Raw genomic sequence first — 23371 nt, 5'->3', positions numbered from 1 at the left:
GTATTCAGTTGAATACAAATTGGTCACGGATAGTCTGACCAAATATCTTCCTGTACTTGAAGCAGACACAGGTCTTTGTCCGATCATTAGGGGAGGAGTTAGATTTGCCAGCCGACATGCTCCCACTCTTGGTAGACTTTTCTTCCTGGTCTCTTTGGGTCCCAACTATGGTCTAATACCTGGCTCTCTGTCGTGGGCTCGTACAAGTGTGGTTTGCCATTGTGTTGATATTGCCATTTACATTTTAAAACATGGTCTGCTGTCTCTGTTTCTAGCGGCCATGGCTTTCCGGTCAAGCAGTTTATTAATTGTGGCTCCAGGGATGTTTTTTTTTTTTGCAAATTTCCTTCTGTTTTAAGAAGGCAATTACACCAAGCTTTGCTTTTTTAGTAGGAGGGCTTTTTGGTCCCTTTTATCCCTTTATACATTCCTAGTAGTTTGGGTCACCCTAAGCTGCTTGGTTACTCTGTTGTACTCGTCCAAGCCCTATTTCATACAGCCTCATCAATCCCTGCCATGTACTGATAAGGACCAAAAGTCCGAAACAGGCTGTCTACATGTGGGTTTGATATGGCTGTGTAAAACTTAAAGCTATAAGCTTGCTATACACCAGCGGTTCTGGATGCTTGCTTGGCTTAACAAGGGCGAAAAGGGATAATTTGCATATTTAGTGGTAGTGCATTGTGGGTAACCACAAATGTTCTTTTATAACTGAATTATTGCAAATTTCCTTCTGTTTTAAGAAGGCAATTACACCAACCTTTGCTTTTTTAGTAGGAAGGCTTTTTGGTCCCTTTTATCCTCCTATACATTCCTAGTAGTTTGGGTCACCCGTAGCTGCTTGGTTACTCTGGTTTTTTTTTTTGCTAATCACATGTACGGGGTGCTCTGTTCAATATGTTGGCTGTACCGCTAGGCCGCTTAGGCAAAGGATAGCAGAACATTATTTGGGTCCAGGGTGGTTGTCTACCAATATCTTAAAGGTCGCTAAGCATTTTTGGGATTCACATAGGGGTGATATGACCAGTTTTCAGTTTCAGGGCATAGAGAAGATCATTCCATCTAATAGAGGGGGTGATTCCTACAAATGTTTACTCAGGAGAGAAGCAATGTGGATTTTTTGTTTGGGCACTAGAGTTCCACAAGGGCTTTATGCGAGGTGGGATTTAGCCCTCACAACTCATTAATATGTATCCTATTTGCTCTCTCCTTGGTGGACTTTGTATATACAAATTTGCTTTGCCTTGCTTCTTCCTGTGCATTATTCTTATGGATTCCATATATTGGATTCTATTGGACATTTTAAATTTGCACCTTGAATTTTAAAGTTGTCCGCTTGAACCGTTTTTTATTTTATTCATGTTACAGACTTTAAATTTCAAATGTGTTGTTTTTTACATTGCCAGTTGTATGGGCAGTTCATGAAACTGAGGTCTTCTATAAATGTCGGCAGCATCTCTGTGTAAACCAGCTATAATTAAAGACTAGGTGTGTCTGAAACATGCCAGGCTGAGATAAGATGGTGTTTGTCCAGCAATAAAGAAGTTTACAGTTAAGTGCAGACCTCTCCTTGTATTTTTAAAACACATAAGGCTGGAGCCTGGCAACACACCTGTACTGTGCAAGCACAGCAGCGATTTTGGACTTCTGCTTCCTTGTCAAGGCTAACGAGCCAGGGGAGGCTAACGGGAGAATAACAAAAGATAAAGGAGGCTGCAGACCATCCTACTGCACAGGTGCAGAACAGTCCCGGTGACAGGGGTGAAACAGGAGCACGCTTGCAGCTGGGCTACGCATGTGCAGAAAGTCCAAGCTCGGAGGACTTTCGGGACCAAATTGTGGATGATCCAGGTGGCGGATGAGGATGGCGAGGGAGCAATCAGCCTGGAGGGGGCTGGAGGAAGCCCCAGGTATGTATATTTTTTTAATCACCCGTCTCAGGTTTACTTTAAGTCAGCACAAAATGATTCCTAATTACACAAAATTACAAATGGATCTCTAAATCATAATTATGCGTGGCAATAATTGTGAAATTGTATGCAACATTTTGCATAATCATAATTAGCAGATGACGATCATCACTAGGTGGCAGTGGCACCTCAGTCACTGAAATCCTTGATCAACATGCTGTGTGTATTTCTAAAATGTAACCTACACTTTCCTCTACTAGCTTGTAATCACAGGTTTTTAATTAATTGGATTTGTGGTTTACCTCATTTCTTCCTTTCTACCTATGCAGATCATAAAAAGTTTAAAAAATAAGATTGTGATTCATAAAGTTGTATTTTTTTAGTTTTATATCTGTAAATAATATCTGCAAAGAATGACATCAATACTTACCTAATATCTAAAATCACAAGTATTTTGTAGAAACTATACACATGTAAACACTAATGATTGAAACGCTTTGTATTTCAGCTGCATGCCCAGTTCTGTGCAGTGGTAATGGACAGTACTCTAAAGGTACCTGCATATGCTACAGTGGCTGGAAAGGAGCTGAGTGTGATGTGCAGAGCAGCCAGTGCATAGACCCTACATGTAGTGGTCATGGCTCTTGTATAGAAGGAAACTGTGTATGCTCTTCAGGGTTCAAAGGAGACAGCTGTGATGAAGGTACATATAATTTACCTTAATATTCGGTTTATAGATTTATATTAGCTGATGACATGGGTGTAACTTTAACTTGTTAAAGCAAAAGCTATCATATTAAGAAGGTATTTAATATTTGCAATGTTTCTTAAATGAAAAGAAAAAAATGTTTCACAACAGCTGAATTTTTTTTCTAAAGTTGAATTCCCCATCAATCAGTACACCGAAGCTGCACACAGTTTTAAGGTGGCTGCACATCATACAATTTTTTTAAATATCTGTTCAATTTAAGAATTGCAATCGATTTTTCTGACTGATTGTAACATTTCAAAAATATGACCAATGTACCATACACCTATGTTCAATTATGATAAAAATGATTGGAAACTCTGAGAAAATTGCTAGGATGTATATATTAATAAATTGACTAAATCTAACACACCATACAATCTTTAGAAAAAGTGAAGAACAATTTCCAATATTCCAGTTCGATAAAAATCGAAAAAAAAGGAAGTCCAATTGGATATTTGTCGAATGAAAAAAAAAAGCTTTTGATTTTTTGGGAGATCCGTTCATATTTATCGAATTGCCATAAAATCGGATCATTTTATTGTATCGTGTCTGGCCACATTTAGAGCTAATGAGGTCTGAGTTCCCTAAACTTAGTGGTTGAATGGAATGTGGTCTGCCAAGTTGATTCCAATGATAAGGAGTTCACCCTGTGGAACACCCTCCCACCCCCATCAGACTCACTCCTTCCTTCAACAACTTCAAGCAAGCCCTCAAAACAAATTCCTTTAAAATGGCCTACCCCCATCTACCACACTTTAACTCTCTCAGCCAAGCACCTATTCCACATCCCTACCTCATATGTCCCTCCCCCACCCTTTAGATTGTAAGCCTTTGTCAGGGTGCCCCCCCCCCCCCCCCCCCCATAGTGTGTACTTCTTGATCTTGCAGTCCCAGCTATGTCACCCTTCTCATGAACTAACTCGGACTTGATTTGCGCAGCTTAATGAGCCATAGTGCGCCCTATGCACACCTTACATAGCACTGCCATGTAAGGAGTGTGCCTTTGTTAGCTACGCGCATATGCACATATTATTAACTGCGGGTGACCCTACTTCTGTGAAGTATCACTACCGCAATACTTCACTCGCGGCGGCTACTGTATTAATTTAAAGTTGAAGAGAAATCGAGAACCCAATATGGTGTAGTATGTCAAAATTGATTGGATAAATGAAACCGTGAGATGGTAATACTCACAAACACGGGTTACCACCTAGGTAACCACTCATTAGGCAGGTGAGGTGATTAGACCCGTCCTCACTCAGGATTAAGAAGTCGCTCTCTGTAGATAGGAAGAAAGGGGGTAGGGGTGGACTCAACCTGGGGTGGACTCCAATATATTGGTAGGTGAAAAGAGGCGCCAGAAGGATAAAAGTACATACAATTTTTAAAAAAATTGCTGGGAGGAAGTGGTGGACTCACCTCCGTTAAAGCAGACACCAAGGACTGTAAATATATAAATATACACATTTGTTGAAAATACCCCAAAGATGCAACGCGTTTCGCGGGCACAGCCCACTTTTTCAGGCAATAAGCAGGGGATAAACAGCTGTAAACAAAAGACAGAGGCATAGCTATAAATGTTGCCATAAAAAAGATACAAATGGATTATTAGTTAGTGTAATAAGAATAGTACTTCAAAAATAGTGTTAAGTGATATGTTATAGTAGGGGGGTGATTGCAAGGAATGGGTCGGTGTAAACTACATAATGTGTATAGGGGAATGGACTAGATAACAGTGGTAAAAGGTAGTTAGTAAATCAGATTAAGTTTGTAATCATCTGAGGTAGATTTCCAAAGTCAGCGCACGCCGTGTGCGCTGAGCAGAGGAGAATGTCCACAATCACGGAAGCAGAGTACCCAGTAGATAGATGTATATATATGTGAAGAGGAATACCAACCAGCAGGTGGTGCTGTGGAGCACAGAGAAACAAGGTCTCTGCACATCCACAGATGTCAGTTTGGAATTGCACGACTTGAGACAGAACAGAGCAAACAGAAACAAGACAGCAAGACAGAAGAGAACTGGAACAGAAAGAGACTATGTGAATGTCTACCAATCTAGTCGCCGCCCAGCGACGGTAGACACTTCACATCAGAACAGGCTAGAGTGAGAACACCGCAGGAGAGGCGATTGTAACAGAGACACAAGACTCAGTAAAGACAGAACATAGGTGTAGTAAGAAAGACACAGCAAACAATTACAATCAGAACGCCAAGGAAAATAACAAATGCACTAGCTAAACGCGGTCACCGTACGAGAAGCACAACAGCGACAAAACACCTTAATTGCACGGTCTCCACACGATAAGCGCAACAGAGACAACCCTGACTAACAGATGAACACTAAAAACACAAACAAATAACAAACGCTTGCTAATCGGTTGCCTTACCTCAGGCAACAGCAAGACCGACAGACAAACAGACAACAGGAACAGGCCAGATAGGATCCACTACTCTTCCGCAAGAGCGAGTGCGATCCGTACACAGGAACAGGACTGAAAGCATCCACTGCTCTTCCGCATGTGCGAATGCGATCCGCACAACAAGACAGACAGAAGGAGTAACCAGTAGCAACCGTAGCCGAGGTTATACTCCAAGATGCAGACTAGAAAGGTAAACCGCCTCTAACGCTAGGGCGAATGCGATCTATGTTCAGGACAGAACGATTCACTACCGCCAACCGCTGGCGACAGTACAATCGCAAGGACAAGACAAGACAGAATAGGCAATACAAATAATGTACAATACTAGCACACTAATAGGAATGCCGAATGCAAACCTCAATATTAACTTCACTAGAATGTCGAGAATATGATCCAAACAGACTGAGGCTCAAGGTAGACTAGCAAACAGTAACCTGATGACGAGCAAGGAATTCTGGGAGAAAGTGACTTTTATACTCAAAATCCTCCAAGGAAGCCAGCAAGCAATTTGCATGAGAAGTGGATGCAAATCCATCCACAGCAGCGAGCTGACAGAAAAGGCCTGTTTCCCCCGGACTTGCATTATGCAAGCTGCATAAGAAACTATCCAAATGTCCAGGGAAACAAGGCCAGCAGAGCAGATCGTGACAAAGTTGGTATCAAATAGACCGCTTTAGGTATATTTCAATAGAAGGTAGGGAATGGAATAAGTTGTAGCTGGCAAGAGGGAAAAAGGCATGCGTAGTGGTTAAAAATAAAGATAAAGACTTACCAGCAATTCAGTTATAGCAAGCAGAGCGCCTCTGTACTGTTGTGAGGTCGCTTGCTGCTTTAAATGTGTTAATGCTGGCAGCTCTGGCCTATCCAGAAGCTGCTCCAGTGTGGGTGGATGGAGTCAGTGGCCGTTGGGGCCAGAGAGTCCTCCAATCAGCTGCTGCCAGCTGTAAGGAGTAGATTGGTGTGCATGTGGTCTTATGCTGGATACACACCATGCGTTTCCGCGTTCGATGAGGCCGTCGATACGCGTCGATTCGATTATTTCCGACATGTGCGATTCAAGCTTTGATGGATTGTTAGGTCGATTTGCCATACTTTACATGGCATTCGACCTAAAAATCATCGAAATTCGTTCGGAAATGTTCGGAAATAATCGAATCGACGCGTATCGACGGCCGCATCGAACGCGGAAACGCATGGTGTGTATCCAGCATTACATAATATGCATGCTTTCTCTGTATGCACAGGGTAGTGTTTAAAAAGGGAACATGGAGCACAGTGGTGTGTTTGCTGCCATCTAGTGGTTCAAAAGAACAAGTACAGTGAAAAGACTTAAAATGTCATTATATATGCTGAAAGATAATGAAGATAAAAGCATGAATAATGCCCGACTTTTTACAATTGGTAAATAAAATAGTGTATACTTCTGGAATTAATTAAAAATTAATAAAATAATAATAATAAAAAATAAAAATTAATAATAAACAAATAATGTGAATATGACATGAAGATATAAGCATAAAATCGAAGAACACATAAAAAACATAAAAACAATTGTAATATATCCAAAATATGAGGAGGCCATTGGCAAAAATTGTCCAGGCCTGGTAATATATAGTGTATAATCCCGTCTACGGTTTTGATATCGTAGATGAATGTTTGCAGCTGTAATAATTATCATTGTATTAGAAGGATGATAATAATAGTCATAATAAACATCAGTAATAGAAGATAAGATATATAAAAAGGATTTTTTCTTAAAGGCGATAAAAGAGAGCAACCAGACTTTGTTAAGGCCCTCCGGGGATAGGGTTCTTAATGTCTGTATCCAGAACATTTCGTATTTTTTGAGGAGATCAAATGCATTCGGTTTTCTTGTATCCACTGAGTCAATCAGTGTAATATTAAATAGCAGTGGATTGCTGTTGTGATGGGTGCTGAAGTGACGTGACACACTGTGAAGGGGAAATTGTTTAATGATATTTCTTTTATGTTGTCCGATTCTGCTGCATACTAATTGGGTGGTTCTCCCCACGTACTGGAGCCGGCACGGACAGGAGATGAGATAGATGACATATTTGGAGTCGCAAGTAAACCGTTTTTTCAAAGGGGAATTGCAGTTGGTACTGGTATAAGAGAATGATACACTAGTGTTGATGAATTGGCAGGCTGTGCAGTGGGTCTTGTTGCATGAAAAGCAGCCTGGTTTGAGTGGTTCTGAATGAGTGGGCAGGGGCTGTGTGGGCGGACGCAGTTTACTGGGTGCAAAAATGTTGCGGAGATTGGGAGCTCTCCTACAGTTGATGGATGGTAATTTGGGTAATAGCGGTCTTAACCTCTTGAGGACCATGGTGGTAAACCCCCCTAGTGACCAGCCTAATTTTACATTAATTGGCCACTGCAGCTTTAAGGCCAAGCTGCAGGGCTGTATACTTCTGCACACAAGTGATCTCCCCCCCCCCCTTTTCTCCCCACCAACAGAGCTCTCCCCCCCTGTGTTTATTTTTTTTTTTATAAATATTTGTTTGTTTTTTTTAAAATATTTTTTGACATTTTCTTTTATTTATTTTTTTTCTAAATCCCCTCCCTCCCCCCAGCCGGCCAATCACGGCGATCGGCTGTCATAGGCTTCTGCCTATGAGAGCCGATCGCTCTCTTGTCCCCCATGGGGACAGCCGTGTCACACGGCTGTCCCCAGTGCAGCGCTGCTGCTGATCGCAGCGCTGCACATGTAAATACACGGCGGTTTCGCCGTGTAACAGTCTCCCGAGCGGCCGCTCGGAGACTGAAGGCGGAGCTCAGCTCCGCCCACTAAGCGGGAGATGCGCGCGCACCGTGCGCGCGATCTCCCGTAAACTGCTGCCCCAGGACTTTCCGCCAATTGGCGTTAGCTGGTTCTGGGGCTGCCGCCGCGGCCACGCCTACTGGCATGACGCGGGCGGCAAGCGGTTAAGAAGGGGTCCAGCATCAGGATCTCCCATCTGTTGGTTAGAATGTCACGAATGTGTAAATGCTGGGCATTGTATTGAGTGATGAACCTTGGAATTTTTTGGTGAGGATATTGGATTGGATGTCATATTGTGATGGATCTGTGAAATTCCTGTAAATTCTCCTGAACTGACTGTATGGTGTATTGGTAATCCAGGGGTGATGATGGAAACTTTTGAAGTGAATGTAATTATTGGCATTGACCGGTTTGAAATAAGTTTTTGTTTTGATGTGATTCGATTCGATGTATAGGGTATGGTCAAGGTATTCTATGGAAGATGTGTAATGGTGGTATGTAAATTGTAGCCCTGCTGGCTTGGAATTAAGATAATCAATAAAATGTGGGATGGTAGAAATGTCGCCTTTCCAAATAAAAATAAGGTCATCAATGTAACGTCTGTAAAATACTATATTATTGAAAAACTGGTTGCCAGGGGAGAGTTTCATTTGTTCGAGGTAACCCATCGTGAGATTAGCGTACGATGGGGCAAACAAACTCCCCATCGCCGTTCCGCTAATCTGATAGTAAACTTATTCATTGAATGTAAAGATATTATTCTGAAGGATAAATTCAGCGCATTGTAGCAGAAACGTTTGTTGTCTTGTAGTCATGGAGGGATTGGAGGCTAGGAAATGTTGTAGTGCGGGGGGGCGTGGCTGCTGGCGAGGAGGATGGCAGCATAGCTCGAGAGCTCCTGTGTTACTGAAACCTAAAGCGGCTATTTTAAGCAAAATTCAGCGCTAGAGGAGAAATAAACAAGGATGTAAAACAGCGAGATGGAGGTAGACACCTCAAAAAAAAGAAAGAAGGGCGCAATGCGACCACAGAAACGTACATACTTTTTCCCCGGGAAGCCTCATCCTGCGATCCAAGATGGCGCCAGAGGATCTTCTTCAGGCCTACGCAACACGGAGAAACCGAACTCTCTCGCTGAAGAGGGGACAACGCAAGAACAGGAGGAGATCTGTTCCACTCCAGATACCCCATCATCGCGGAGCCCAGCGAAATCGTGGCAGAGGTTGCAGGATGGCAGTACGCAACAGGAGGAGGTAGGCCTAAACTCAGCCCGGGGACTATATTCACCCAGCGCAGATGAGGCGGGCATAGACCAGTTCCCTACAACAGATCAAGCTATCACGCAGGAATTTCTTAAGGGGATACTAGTCTCTTTTAAAAATTCTATAACAGCACAGATCAACTCGCTTTCCGAAACTCTCCAAAGCTCCATCTGCTCTTTGGGGGACAGAGTCTCCCACTCGGAAGACAGAATAGCAGAACTGACACAGGATAAGGTGGTAGATACCATGGACTCACACGCAGCAGATATTGAGTGGTTAAAGATAAAAGCTGTTGATGCGGAAGATAGGAACAGAAGAAACCATTTAAAGTTCAGGGGCATCGCAGAAACAATCTCCAATGAAGAACTACGTGAATACGTATCCTCTCTAATTACAGCGACTTTCCCTACAATACCAGCTATTGAAATCACGATGGACCGGGTCCACCGTTTACCTATGCCTAAGTTCCTAGCAGACAACATTCCAAGAGACGTGATTGTCAGGTTCCTTTTTTATCAAACTAAAGAAGCTTTACTTACTTTCATCAAAGAAAAAGGAACGCTCCACAATCCCTACCAGCATATTCAATATATGCCGACCTTTCTCAAACCACACTACAGCATCGCCGATCTCTTCTTCCTATCACGAAGGCACTAAGAAACCACCAAATCTTATACAGGTGGGGATACCCCACGAAGATCTTAATCTCCCATTGGGGTAACAAATTTAGCATCACGTCTTTAAAGGATGGGCTGGTTGTTCTCAAGCGTTTAAATATCCCGCCACCACCAGATGTTAATCCGTCTACCACATCCACAGCTTCCTCTAAGCTGAAACAAGACTGGCAAAGGGTAACCCATAAGAAGTGACCTTTTGAAGTTACCTGAATCCTCTTCATGGCTGAACTATGTTCGGTATATTATCCTTGGCATGGACTCGCTCAAGGATACGAACTGGTCCCCACTACACAATCCATGGGTAATTATATCAGCCTAGGGATTTTCTGTGTTCTAATGATGTTCACCAAACTAAAGTCCCACATATGCTCAGTGTCATTTTCTATAATTCGAATCCTAAATAATATTATCAGCAGACAAATTGTATTTAATGGCTCTTAAATTCATGTCCTTAAATGTTAGGGGCCTCAACACTCCATTTAAAAGAAGTATGTTATGGAAAGAGGCGGAACAAGCCCACATTGATATTCTTTATGCTCAAGAGACTCATTTATTAGACTCCCATTCCTCATACTGCAAGCACCCTAAATATACTTCCACTGTCTTTAACAACTTTATCAAGAAGAAACGTGGTGTTATGGTATCGTTTCACAAGGACTTACTGGTAGATATTCATGATATTATACGAGATAACCAGGGAAGGTACCTTATAATTGTGTGCACTGTTAATAATCATATATTGACATTGGTCAACTTATATGCACCCAACACTGGTCAATGTGCATTTGTTAAAAAACGGATCCACAAAGTTTCCTCAGTAAAAAGAGGGGAGGTAATTTACGGCGGGGATTATAACTGTTACCTAATTCCACATCTGGATGCATCCTCTAAATGTGCTAAAAGTGACAATAATGGCTTGACCCCACTGAGTAAAATTATTCATAAAGAGCGACTCTATGATCCATGGAGAGATATACATGGCTCTGAAAAAGACTACATGTTTTACTCGGGGGTACATCGATCCTATACTAGGATAGATTTGTTCTTGCTATCAGAAAATCTTTTGCAGAAGGTATCCAATGCTGGCATAGGATCCATCACGTGGTCAGATCACGCTCCAGTCACTATGACCTTACAGTGTGATCAAAAGACGGCAAAATTCAGACAATGGCGACTAAATGTTTCCTTATTAAACGCAGAGTATAATAGAGAATTTATTAAAGACAACATTAGAGATTTCTTTGAGTGGAACAAAGGGGAGGAAACTAGCAGGGTTACGGTGTGGAGCGCCCATAAGGCGTTCACTAGAGGTGTATTGATTAAGCTAGGTGCCCGCATGAAAAAACAAAGATAAATTAAAATATCAGAAGCATTACAAAAAGTAACACTTTTAGAAAACTCCCACAAAACGAACCCACAATCTACAAAAATAGAAGATCTATATGAAGCACGCCAAAATCTCTGCAAGCTATTAATACACCAATACGAATTCAATATGACAAGGACCAAATCCAAATATTACTCGCAAAATAATAGAACTGGTGCAATGCTCGCTCGGAAAGTCAAACAAAAACAAGATAAAGCACGCATTCCCTTTCTAAAAAACCCTAAATCTGGCCATAGAGTAACAAACCCAAAAGAAATTGCAACCATTTTCCAGCAGTTTTATTCAGATCTCTATAACTTGAAAGGTGACCCTACAGTTCAGCAACCTAATCAATCTCAAATACAGAGTAACAAACCCAAAAGAAATTGCAACCATTTTCCAGCAGTTTTATTCAGATCTCTATAACTTGAAAGGTGACCCTACAGTTCAGCAACCTAATCAATCTCAAATACAGAAATTCTTAGAATCTATTAAATTGCCATCGCTCTCAACAGAACAATCACAGTATTTAAACGCTGATATTACCACCTTATAAATATCGAATGCTATTAGTTCTCTAAAATGTAATAAAGCCCCTGGCCCGGACGGGTTTTGTAATGAGTATTTCAAAATCTTTGCTAATATACTATCCCCCCATATAGCACGAGTATTCAACACCTTTATTTTTACAGGACAAATTCCAAAAGAATTCTTAGAAGCTACCATAATGGTACTACCTAAGCCAGGCAAAGACACCAGCAACCCTGCTGGTTTCTGACCTATTTCTCTGTTAAACACAGATACTAAATTGTACGCAAAAGTCCTAGCTAGAAGACTACTTCATATTCTGCCTACTCTAATAGGTAATGATCAGGTGGGCTTTACCAAGGGCCAATTGTCTACGGATGGTACTAGAAGAATGCTTTCTATTTTACACCATGTGGAGATCGATCGAGCGCCTTCTCTGTTCCTAACTTTGGATGCGGAGAAGGCGTTCGACCGGGTCCACTGGTCATTTTTGAATCATACTCTGCAAAAATGTGGGTTTTAAGGATCCATACTAAAAGGTATAATGGCACTTTATACTTCACCTTCGGCCAGAATCAATGCCTCAGGTTACTACTCTGATTTATTCTCAATTTCCAATGGTACTCGGCAAGGGTGTCCACTCTCTCCATTAATATTTACTCTTTTAATGGAAACCCTTGCCAAGACCATTCGAAACAATACGGGAATAGCGGGAGTTCAAAATGGGACTAGGGCCCATAAGATCGGCCTCTTTGCCGATGATGTGGTTATAATGACCACGGATCCCATACACTCATTATCCCATATTACTGAGATGTTAGACAACTTCTCCAGAGTCTCATATTATAAAATCAATACCAGTAAATCCTTGATGTTGGGTATTAATATATCAGACAAATTGAAAAAACAGATATCATCACTCTATCCTTACACATGGGCAAAAACTAGTGTTCCTTATTTGGGTATACAAATCCCCAATGACTCCTCTAAACTGTTTGATACTAATTATGCTCCCCTACTACGAAATTTAAAAACTGAATAAGAGTACCTAGGGAAATTTGAACTATCATGGGCAGGAAAAATGAATGCGTTTAAAATGGTGACATTGCCAAAAATCCTATACATATTCCGTTCAGTTATCATCCCGCTTAAAAAGTCATTTTTCACAAATTTGAATGGAATGATAGGAAAATTCATCTGGGCCGGTAAAAAATCCAGAGTCAGAAGAGACATAGTATATGTTCCTAAAAAACAAGGAGGTCTAGGATTTCCAGACTTAGAGTTATATTATTATTCATGCATACTGGATCAATCCAAATTTTGGTGGGAAAACTCTGCAGGGAAATCCTGGGTTCAAGTGGAAGAAAAAAATATAAAAGTTCAACTCAAAGATATGCTCCTGGGACTTATGCTGGGTTCAAAGATTCCCCTAGTATCCCAACCGTCCTGTGCTGCTACAGTGCAGGCTTGAAACCAAACAAAAAAAACATTTTAATACATCTAAGGAACAATATATCACCATCCCAATCTCCCTCTTTTCAGTAGCAAGACTAATAGAAGTAGAAGATATTGATCTCACAAAATGGATTGAGGCAGGAATGGTTAATTTAGAGGATATAGTGGATAATAAAAACATTTTGTCATTGACTAAACTAAAACAGAAATTTAATATTAATCACAAACTAATTTTCACTATGTTAGGTTAGCTCACTGGTTTAGCTCAATTGAGAATCCCAAACCCAAACTGCCAGAATATGTATATTACTGTCTTAACAGTAAAATACCACTTAAACGGGGTATTTCTATATGGTACCAAGAACTGACCAGTCACCATATAGAAAAGCTTAATAGATATCTGAATGTATGGTCTTACGACCTGCATAAACAACTATCCTTGGAAGAGGTGAAACATGCGTTACAATCAGTATCTAGATACTCACTTTGTCTCTTACATTGGGAATCATTGCAAAAAAATTTTTTAAAATGGTATGTGACGCCACGTAAAATTGCTTCATTTGACCCCCTGGCCTCAAACCTCTGCTGGAGAGGATGTGGTTTAATAGGAACCCTTTTACATACCATTTGGGACTGCCCAAGAATTAAACCACTGTGGTTAAAAGTACAGGATCTAGTAAGAAAAATATTAAAAACCTCCTTTAAACTAACACCGCAGTTAGATCTATTAAATATTGACCTGGATCTCATTCCTTTAAAGGAGAGACTAGTAGTATTCCAGACCTTAGCATCAACCAGATATCTCATATTCACCCATTGGAAAAGCTCAGACATTCCTTCAATAACTCAGATAATTTATACGACTAGATATAATCTAGAATTAGAAAAGATTCTGAGGAATAAGAGCAATGTCACTCAGAACATATTTACAATGACAATTCCGGAATGATATATATATATACATCCCCTAACATTTCCTCTTTTCTTCCTCTTTTCTCCACTACTACCACTCCACATTATAATTTAAACATAACTAGTAACCAAATAAATGTTTAGGATTCACCTCATTTCATCTATTTCTTCGCATCGCATTGTTTTAAACCGATTTATGTATAATACACTGTACTTGGTTATAATATAATGTACTGTTAAAATTTTTCAATAAAGAATTGAAAGTTAAAAAAAAAAAGGAAATGTTGTAGTGCGCTTAGGCCGAATGGATGGGGGATGTTGGTGTAGAGGGCAGAAACGTCACATGTCAGCTAGACATAGACAGGCTGCCAGGGGACATCCTGCAATAAACAAATAAGTTGCTGAGAATCTTTGAGGAATGATGGAAGGGACTGGACATGTGTTTGTAAATGTTGATCAAGGAATTTGGAGAGATTGCTGGTGATTGAGTTGACTCCTGAAATAATCGGTCGGCCAGGAGGTTTATGGAGACTTGTATGTATGTATTTTGGGTAAATAATAAAAGTTCGGAGTGGTTGGTTGGGTGTTGATTATTAAATTCTTTTCATTTTTGGTGATGATGTTGGATAAAAAGGCATTATTGATAAAAGTTTTCAATGTGAGGTTAAGCGTGGGTGCTGGGTCTGATGTCAAGATTTCGTAATGTGTGGGGTTGTTGAGGAGTCTAGCTGCTTCGTCTAAGTAGTCTGACCGATTGAGTATGACAATGCCATCCCCTTTGTCGGCTGGTTTGATGATGAGATTATGATTTTTTTGTAAGGATTTAATAGCAGAGGTTTCGTTACGGTTGAGGTTGGAATTTAGTGGAGGTGGATTGTTGCGTAAAGTTTGTAGATCATTGAGTACCATGGAGTAGAATGTATCAATGAAGTGACCCTTGGAGGCCACTGGATAGAATCGTGATATATCTATATTTCAGTTGTGTGGTAATATATTTTTCAGTGTTTAGTTCAGCTTGTGTAATGAATGAGATCACTTTGATTAAAACATTATTATCTGGCGATTCGCAGTCCTTGGCCTATAGTCTCCCACAGGGTCATGAGGCTTTGACCTCAGTTGAGGAATTTTTTAAAGCTATGGCTATTATATATGATGATCCCGATTTAGCTATAACATCAGAGAGGAGACTAAAAACCCTCAGGCAGGGGCACAATCCAGCCGAAACTTACGCCGCTGAGTTTAGGAGGTGGGCAGTGTCAGCCAGGTGGGGTCAGTACGCCTTACTAGATTGCTTTTTATCGGGGTTATCTGATGCAGTAGCAGATTTGATGTTGGGTTACCCTGAACCCAAATCTTTAGATGAGGCCATATCATTGGCCATGAAGATTGATCGGCAAGTTGGCTACCAGAAGCAGGCCCGGGGTAAGACGCCAGGGAGATTTGCTTCTGGTACCTTTGCGCCTCCTGTCTCCTCCTCGGGATGAGCCAATGCAGATTAGACAGTCCAAGCTCACCGAAAAATCGGAGACGTAATGAAAAACTCTGTCCTTATTGTGCCGAGAAAGGGCATATAGTATCCAACTGTCCCAAGAAAGCGGAAAACTTGATCGCCTAGGAGTAGCTAGAGGTACTACCCTAGGCGATCCAGTCGTACCTCTAAACAATAAACACTTGCTTCTGCCGTGTTCTATCACCTGGGAGGGGCAGACTCATTCCACCCAGGCCTTCATAGACTCGGGTTCCGCTGTTAATGTTATGGCTTATGATTTTGCTCTTAAATTCGTTTTTCCGCTTATTTCTGTGGGACAGCAGGTACAGATCACCACAATGGACGATTTCCCATTGCAGGAGAAACAGTCCCTTACCCAGACTCCGGTAGTGTTATGTCAACTGGGAGTCTTGAATAAGGAACAGATACAATTTCTGGTACTCAAAATGTCCACCTCCAATGTTATTCTGGGTATGCCGTGGCTTAAAAAACACTCCCTTCAGATCGACTGGAATTCCAGGAAGTTAGTAAGTTGGTTCTCCCACTGTCGTCATCATTGTTTGGAGAAAGTTACCATAGGCGCTACCGAGATCCAAGTGGAGGGATCATCTGAGCAGTCCTTTGACCCCCGTGAGATAGAAAGCTGGAAAGATTGGACCTCTATATTGAACCCATTCCAGCAAGAGGTTCCTGAGGGGAAACCAGATGGGGTTTTATTTGTGCCACTACAGTTTAGATTCAAAATTCTCCATATGTTTCATACTCATAAAAATGCCGGTCACCCTGGTGTGACCCGCACTCTGGAGTTACTGGACAGATGTGTATGGTGGCCCTATATGGTGTCTGATTGTAAAGACTTTGTCGGTAGTTGCTCTGTGTGTGCTAGGAGTAAGTCGTCCAGACGGGCTCCTGTGGGTACTCTAAATCACTTCCAGTGCCAGAGCAACCATGGACCCACTTGTCCATGGACTTTGTGGGTGAGTTGCCTAGGTCTGATGGGAAAACAGTCATATGGGTGGTAGTCGATAGGTTCAGCAAGATGGCCCATTTCATTCCCTTGGACGAACTCCCCACTGCACAGGAACTGGCGGAGCTCTTCATCCACCACATTTGCAGATTACATGGGATTCCAGAGAATGTGTTGTCAGATAGGGGAGTCCAGTTCGTTTCCAGATTTTGGAAGGCCTTTTGTCATCATTTGGGTATGAATCTATCATTTTCCTCCGGCTATCACCCACAGACAAACGGGCAGACCGAAAGGGTTAATCAGGCCCTAGAGCAATTTCTTAGGTGTTACGTGGCAGAGGCTCAGATGGATTTGGTCAAATTTCTGCCCTTCACAGAATTTGCCCACAATAATTTGAAGTGTGCTTCCTCGGGATTCTCCCCTTTTCAGGTTGTAACAGAAAGATTGCCAAAGTTCTCTCCTCTGCCTGTGGTCTCATCTCCCTTCCCGGCTTTGGAGGAGTGGCAGGGAACACTAAGAGAGATCTGGGAAATGGTCAAGAATAATCTAAAAAAAGGCTTTCACTACCCAGAAAAGACAGGCAGATAGGAGACGTTCTGTAGAGTGGAACTTTGCACCGGGTAATAAGGTGTGGGTGTCTACCCGACACTTGGCCTTAAAGCAACCTTCTTTTAAATTGGGTCCTAAATTTATAGGGCCATACTCTGTATCCAAGAAAGTCAATAACGTGACCTATGTGGTTGCGCTTCCGCCCAGCATGAGAGGTGTCAAAACTTTCCATGTGTCCCTTTTGAAACCTGCCGTGCATGTGGATTCCTTGCCCCCCTCCCTGTGGTGATTGTTGGGGAACCGGAATACGAGATAGAGCAGATTTTGGATTCTCGGGTGGTACGTAAGTCCATACAGTACCTGGTTCATTGGAGGGGGTATGGGCCAGAGGAGAGATCTTGGGTACCAATTTCTCATATGCATGCAGAAGAACTCAGGGAGGACTTTCATAGATTACATCCTGACAGACCAGGTGGTTCGTGTCCGGAGTCTACGCCTAGAGCGGAAGGTACTGTAACATCCCCTATGATGGCGGCTGTGGGTACGCAGGATACCTCTGCAGCCACCTTTGTTCTTGGTACTGAGGCCTCATCCGTTCCGCTGGCGTCTAGCACGCCAGGGACGGGACTGTCAGTTGCTCATAGGGTCGCTGTCTCACGCGGGCACACGTGGAGACAGGACCTTTATGCTGGAAGAAGGCGCGTCAGCTGACCTGCTGGTCGGCTGACGTCGGGAGAGACCCACGGCGCCCGGATTGGCTGATTGGCAGGGGCGTGGCTGTGGGCTCTCCTCGCTGCTCCTCTGGTGATATCTACCCTCTACTGTTGCACCAAACACTATTGTCACTACATCTCTGCTTTCTATACTTGCATTATTGGTGATACTGCAGATCACCACATAATCAGGTATAGAGTCTGCATTATTGGTGATTCTGCAGATAACACAATAACCAGACGTCTGTGTTGCTACACCAATACGTTATACAATCGTTACAATAAGCTTGTAAATAGTGATGTATGCGAAACGGAAAAAAAGCACCTTTATTTCCAAATAAAATATTGGCGCCATACATTGTGATAGGGACAAAATTTAAATAGTGTAATAGCCGAGGCAATTGGGAAAATAAAATACATAGGTTTTAATTATGGTAGCATGTATTATTTTAAAGCCATAATAGCTGAAAACTGAGAAATAATGCATTTTTGCCATTTTTTTCGTAATATTCCTTTTAAAATGCTATTTATAACAAATAATTCTTAGCAAAATGTACCACCCAAAGAAAGCCTAATTAGTGGTGGAAAAAAACAAGCTATAGATCAATAAATTGTGATAAGTAGTGATAAAGTTATTAGCAAATTAATGGGAGGTGAAAATTGCTCTGATGCATAAGGTGAAAAATCCCCGTGGGCGGTAATGGTTAAATCACGTTTAGTCTTACCAATATAAAGTCCACAAGGACATGTTAACTGGTATACAGTATGTGTAGTATTACAATCAATTGCGCCATTGATTTTGAACTGTTTTCTATTTCCAAAGTCAAAAAATACTTCAGTTTCTTTCACAAAGGGACATATTGAGCATTTCCCACATTTACTCATCGCATTTCTCTTCAAGGCACCTGACCTAGTGGTGATCAATCTGGGACAATCATCCTCTTGATCTTTCTCTTTTTTCTTTAATAGCATTTGTCTATCAGTGTGCACAGCTCTATACATAGCAGTTTTTAAAGGATACCCAAAGTGACACGTGACCTGATGAGATAGACATGTGTATGTACATGTGTCAGTCCTGACTCAGACAGGAAGTGACTACAGTGTGACCCTCACTGATAAGAAATTCCAACTATAAAAGACTTTCCTAGCAGAAAAAGGCTACTGAGAGCAAGAAAGAGATAAAAAATGAGAATTTCTTATCAGTGAGGGTCATACTGTAGTCACTTCCTGTCTGAGTCAGGACTGAGTCAGCCACTTACATACCTGATATTTAACTCTTTCAGACAGAGAAATACAAAAGGAACACAACATAGTTATTTGTGTGCTAGGCACTGTACATACAGATGTCTATCTCATCATGTCACATGTCACTTTGGGTATCCTTTAAGAGTTTGTGGGGATAACCTTTGGCCCTCAGTCTATTTTTAAGCTCAAATGCTTTTCTTTTAAAAACTGTGACCGACGAACAATTCCTTCTAACTCTACGGAATTGTCCAATCGGTACTGCTCGTCTTTGCAAAATAAGTTGGGCACTCTTATAGTGTAGTAGTAGATTGCCTGCAGTTTCCTTTCCGTAAGTAGTGGTAGTAAACTGCCATCCTTTCTCATAATTCTAATATCCAAGAATTCCAATGTATTCATAGTAATTTTGGACATCAAGAAAATATTTCACTCACTCATATTCAAATCCTCCACGAATTAAAAAAAGACGGATGACGTTCCATTCCAGACCAAAAATATGTCATCCACATAACGAATCCACAACAAAACATATTTTTTATAAAGCACATGCTTGTGCACCACCTCCTTCTCCCAAGCACCCATGTGGAGACAAGTATATGCCGGGGAGCAGGTCACTCCCAGGGCAACACCTCTTTTTTGTCTATAGAATTTGTCATAAAAAGTAAAAAATGTAATATTTAGAATAAACTGAAGAAGTGAATTAGTGATGCTCGGATGTCTCGATCCATGAATTCGGCAACCACGGGCGTTGTTAAAAAAATAAATAAATCCGTGATTGGTTCCGTATTATGAAATACGTACATGCCACGATGCCGATTTTCGGTCGTGAATGAGGCAATCACGGCCGGATCCGGATTTTCTTTTAACGTTAATAGCAAAGCCTCCATACATGTTACAATCCACCAAATTGCATGGATTATCAAGGTGATAAGGGGCTACAACTTAAACCCAAAAAAAATTCCAAAATTTTTTTTTGTTTCTGAGAAAATGGATTTTAAAGTGAAATCAACACTTTAAATGGGGCTATTAATTGGTAATAAGTGGCTTTAAACAGGGAAATACACATTAAGCAATCACAGAGGTGAAGGTGGGTCCCAGTGGCACTTGGCGGGGATGGTACCACTGGAGGAGGATGAGGGGCTGACACCAAAAAGACCCAGAGGACAACGCGGACAGTCAGTTCGGCAGCACAGAAGGACCATGGCAACTCACTGGTAGTACCACAGTGTAATAGTGCTGCCCAAAAAATTAAATGCGTCCGTTGACCCGGGCAGTGTGAACGCAGAGTGTAGTAGCGATTGAGTCAGGAGGACAAAGCAGACGATCAGTTCGGCAGCACAGAAGGACCATGGCAACTCACTGGTAGTACCACAGTGTAATAGTGCTGCCCAAAAAATTAAATGCGTCCGTTGACCCAGGCAGTGGGAACGCAGAGTGTAGTAGCGATTGAGTCAGGAGGACAAAGTGGACGATCAGTTCGGCAGCACAGAAGGACCATGGCAACTCACTGGTAGTACCACAGCCGAAAAATGAACCAAGGTAGGAAGGTAGTAACTTTCTTTAGAAAGGCAGGCATGGGTAACACATTGCAGCAGCCACTTCATGTCCCCCTGTGTCCGACAATAGGGGCCAGTAACTCACCTTCCACCCAAGCCTGGTTGATTTTCAGGAAGTTGAGTTTGTCCACAGAGGCGTGGGAGAGCCAAGAGCGCTTCTCGGTGACCACGCCACCGTCCGCACTGAAGCATCTATCGGAGAGGACACTGGAAGGGGGGCAGGACAGTAGTTTCAGGGTGTACTGAGCAAGCTCCCTCCAGATGTCCAGTCTCTTGACCCAGTACTCCAAGGGGTTCACGGGGCTGTCGGTGTCATTGAGCCCGCTTAATGACCCCATGTAGTCAGCCACCATGCTGGTTAGTCGCTGCTGGTGCTGGGTGGAGGTGGATGCCAGGGGTGCTCGGATACCTCTTTTCAAAATCCGAATTGATCCGGATACCGAGATATCCGCAACTGTTCTGCGATCCGCGTTCATGTGGATATCCAAACGCATTATCCGCGGATATCCGACCTATTCGGATATCCGCATAGAAAACCGGAGGTGGCCTCTAATTTGCTTTTAAAACGTTTTTTTAGGGTAAATGAGGCATGTGGCATCGTTATTTTTTAAAGGGGAACACTAATTGAGGATGTGGGGACTTAAAATCACCCCTCCCCCCCCCCAAAAAAAATAGACAGTCCATTATTAACATCAGGAGTCTAGGTTCCAGGATTCAGGAAGCGGTCGTACTGCCGCAGTTGGGGCCTCTCCACAACTGGGACAGCACAGACACCTCCCAAAAAATTACACAGCAATTGTGTTTAGATAGTTCGCCATGGCACTTGGTACATAGAGATGGCCCGAACCTCCGATTTTCGGTTCGCGAACCGGGTTCGCGAACTTCCGCAAAAGTTCGGTTCGCGCGAAACTTTCGCGAACCGCAATAGACTTCAATGGGGAGGCGAACTTGGAAAACTAGAAAAAATCTGACCTATTCGGATATCCGCATAGAAAACCGGAGGTGGCCTCTAATTTGCTTTTAAAACGTTTTTAAAACGTATACAAATGGAAGCAGACTGCAGAGTGGCACAGTGGAAGTGTGCTGGGCCCATAACCCAGAGGTTGATGGATTGAAACCACCCCCTGCTAGGCATGATTTAATTTTTGCACCTCGCCTTATCGCATGGGCAAAATGGTTTCCATAGCTCTGTAAGAGAAAGTATAATAAGGGCCCTGCCGTAACATAGATATTACGGTAGCTAAGACTACTCCTGGGCCTTTCTTGTAGTTGAAGAGATGAGTAAAATGGCTGGCTTCAGCCTGTAATGTTAGTTGACCTGGGTTTGATACCCAACCAATGATGGTATAGTGGTGAGCATAGCTGCCTTCCAAGCAGTTGGCCTGGGTTTGATTCCTGACCAAGGTATGTGAGCTTGCTTTTGACAGCCTACAAATCCCTGGAAGACAAAATCATATATATATATATATATATATATATATATAGGGAAGGAGGCAGGTAAAAAAAAAACACACAAGAACAAGATTAGCTCTCAAAAGAGCTGTTGTGGGGTGCTATTTTAGGAATAACTATTAGCCACGAGCAAGCTAACAAGCTTTCAAGAGCCTAAATAATCTTTCCCTATGAGAGTCTACCAGCACCTTTCCCTTCACTAATTACTACAGGGACACGAACGACACTGCCTGCCTTATATAAGGGGTGGGGTGACTCCAGGAGATAGTGTAGCCTGATTGGCTACAACGGGCCTGCTGACTGTGATGTAGAGGGTCAAAGTTGACCCTAATGTTGCACTATGGGGGCGAACCGAACTTCCGGGGAAAACTACCCAAAGTTCGCCTGGAACCGTTCACCGGCGAACCGTTCGAGCCATCTCTATTGGTGGTACCATGGCTCAGTAAAACATTTTTTTAACCAGGCTTTTGGAGTCTGGAGGTTGTGGTGGTAAAGGGTGGTAAGGCAGGCATAGTGATTTCCAGCCACTTCATTTTTCCCTCTTGCCAACAACAGTGGCCAGGAATTCACCAACCACCCAAGCCTGATTTATTTTCAGGAAAGTCAGTCTGTCCACAGACTGGGTGGACAGACGAGAGCGCTTCTCGGTCACCACGCCACCGGCCGCACTGAAGCACCGTTTCGAACAGCACGCTGGAAGGGGGGCAAGCAAGGACTTCCAGGGCGTACTGCGCCAGCTTGCTCCAAATCTCCAGGTGCTTGACACAGTAATCCAAGGGGTCCACAGGGGTTTCGCTGTCATTCCTGTCAAGTCCGCTGTAGGACCCCATGTAGTCTGTCACCATCCGGGTCAGGTGCTGGTTCTGGCTTTGATAGCCACATGATGCTGCAGGCACCTCCTTAGTCGGCAGCTGTACCAGCGTGGCGTACAGCTCCTTTGTGAGAGACAGCAGGTTTGATGGGCGCCTGCTGCTGATGGACCCAGGCACTTGCTGCTGTGCTGGCTGGACTGTGACAGCAGGGGGGAGGGAAGTCTGGGGGAAGGCTTCCTCCAAGCACCGAACCAGGGACCGATGCAAGTCCCTCATTCGGCGCACAGGGTCTCCTCCTGCAGGCAGGAACTGATGCAGCTTCCCCTTCAGCCGTGGGTCCAGCATCAGGGTGATCCACATGTCCTCCCGAGCATGCATCTGCTTGACTCTTGGGTCACTGTGCAGGCACTGCAGCATGTGCGCTGCCATGGGGAAGAGGTGTGCCATCTCTGCTGGAACATACTCATCTTCACACCCAGTGCTGTCCTCCTCCTCTGATTCCTGAGCCTCCCCATGCTCTCTCCA

The 23371-nt window shown here is 42.7% G+C and overlaps 1 protein-coding gene across 6 annotated transcripts in view; it reads left to right on the top strand.

Annotated features, from left to right (window-relative positions):
• Positions 1–23371, top strand: part of TENM2 (teneurin transmembrane protein 2) — a 4210084-nt gene that overhangs the window by 1043377 nt on the left and 3143336 nt on the right. For all 6 annotated transcript variants that reach the window (XM_068277420.1, XM_068277423.1, XM_068277418.1 and 3 more), the window contains one exon: positions 2419–2613. In XM_068277420.1, coding sequence (XP_068133521.1) covers positions 2419–2613 — 195 coding nt within the window. The remainder of the gene's footprint in view (positions 1–2418; positions 2614–23371) is intronic.

The sequence above is a fragment of the Hyperolius riggenbachi genome, chromosome 3 (assembly GCF_040937935.1).
Source record: "Hyperolius riggenbachi isolate aHypRig1 chromosome 3, aHypRig1.pri, whole genome shotgun sequence".
NCBI classification, from domain to species: domain Eukaryota; kingdom Metazoa; phylum Chordata; class Amphibia; order Anura; family Hyperoliidae; genus Hyperolius; species Hyperolius riggenbachi.
Note: the sequence above shows the minus strand (reverse complement) of the source record. Positions and strands in the feature narration are given on the sequence as shown.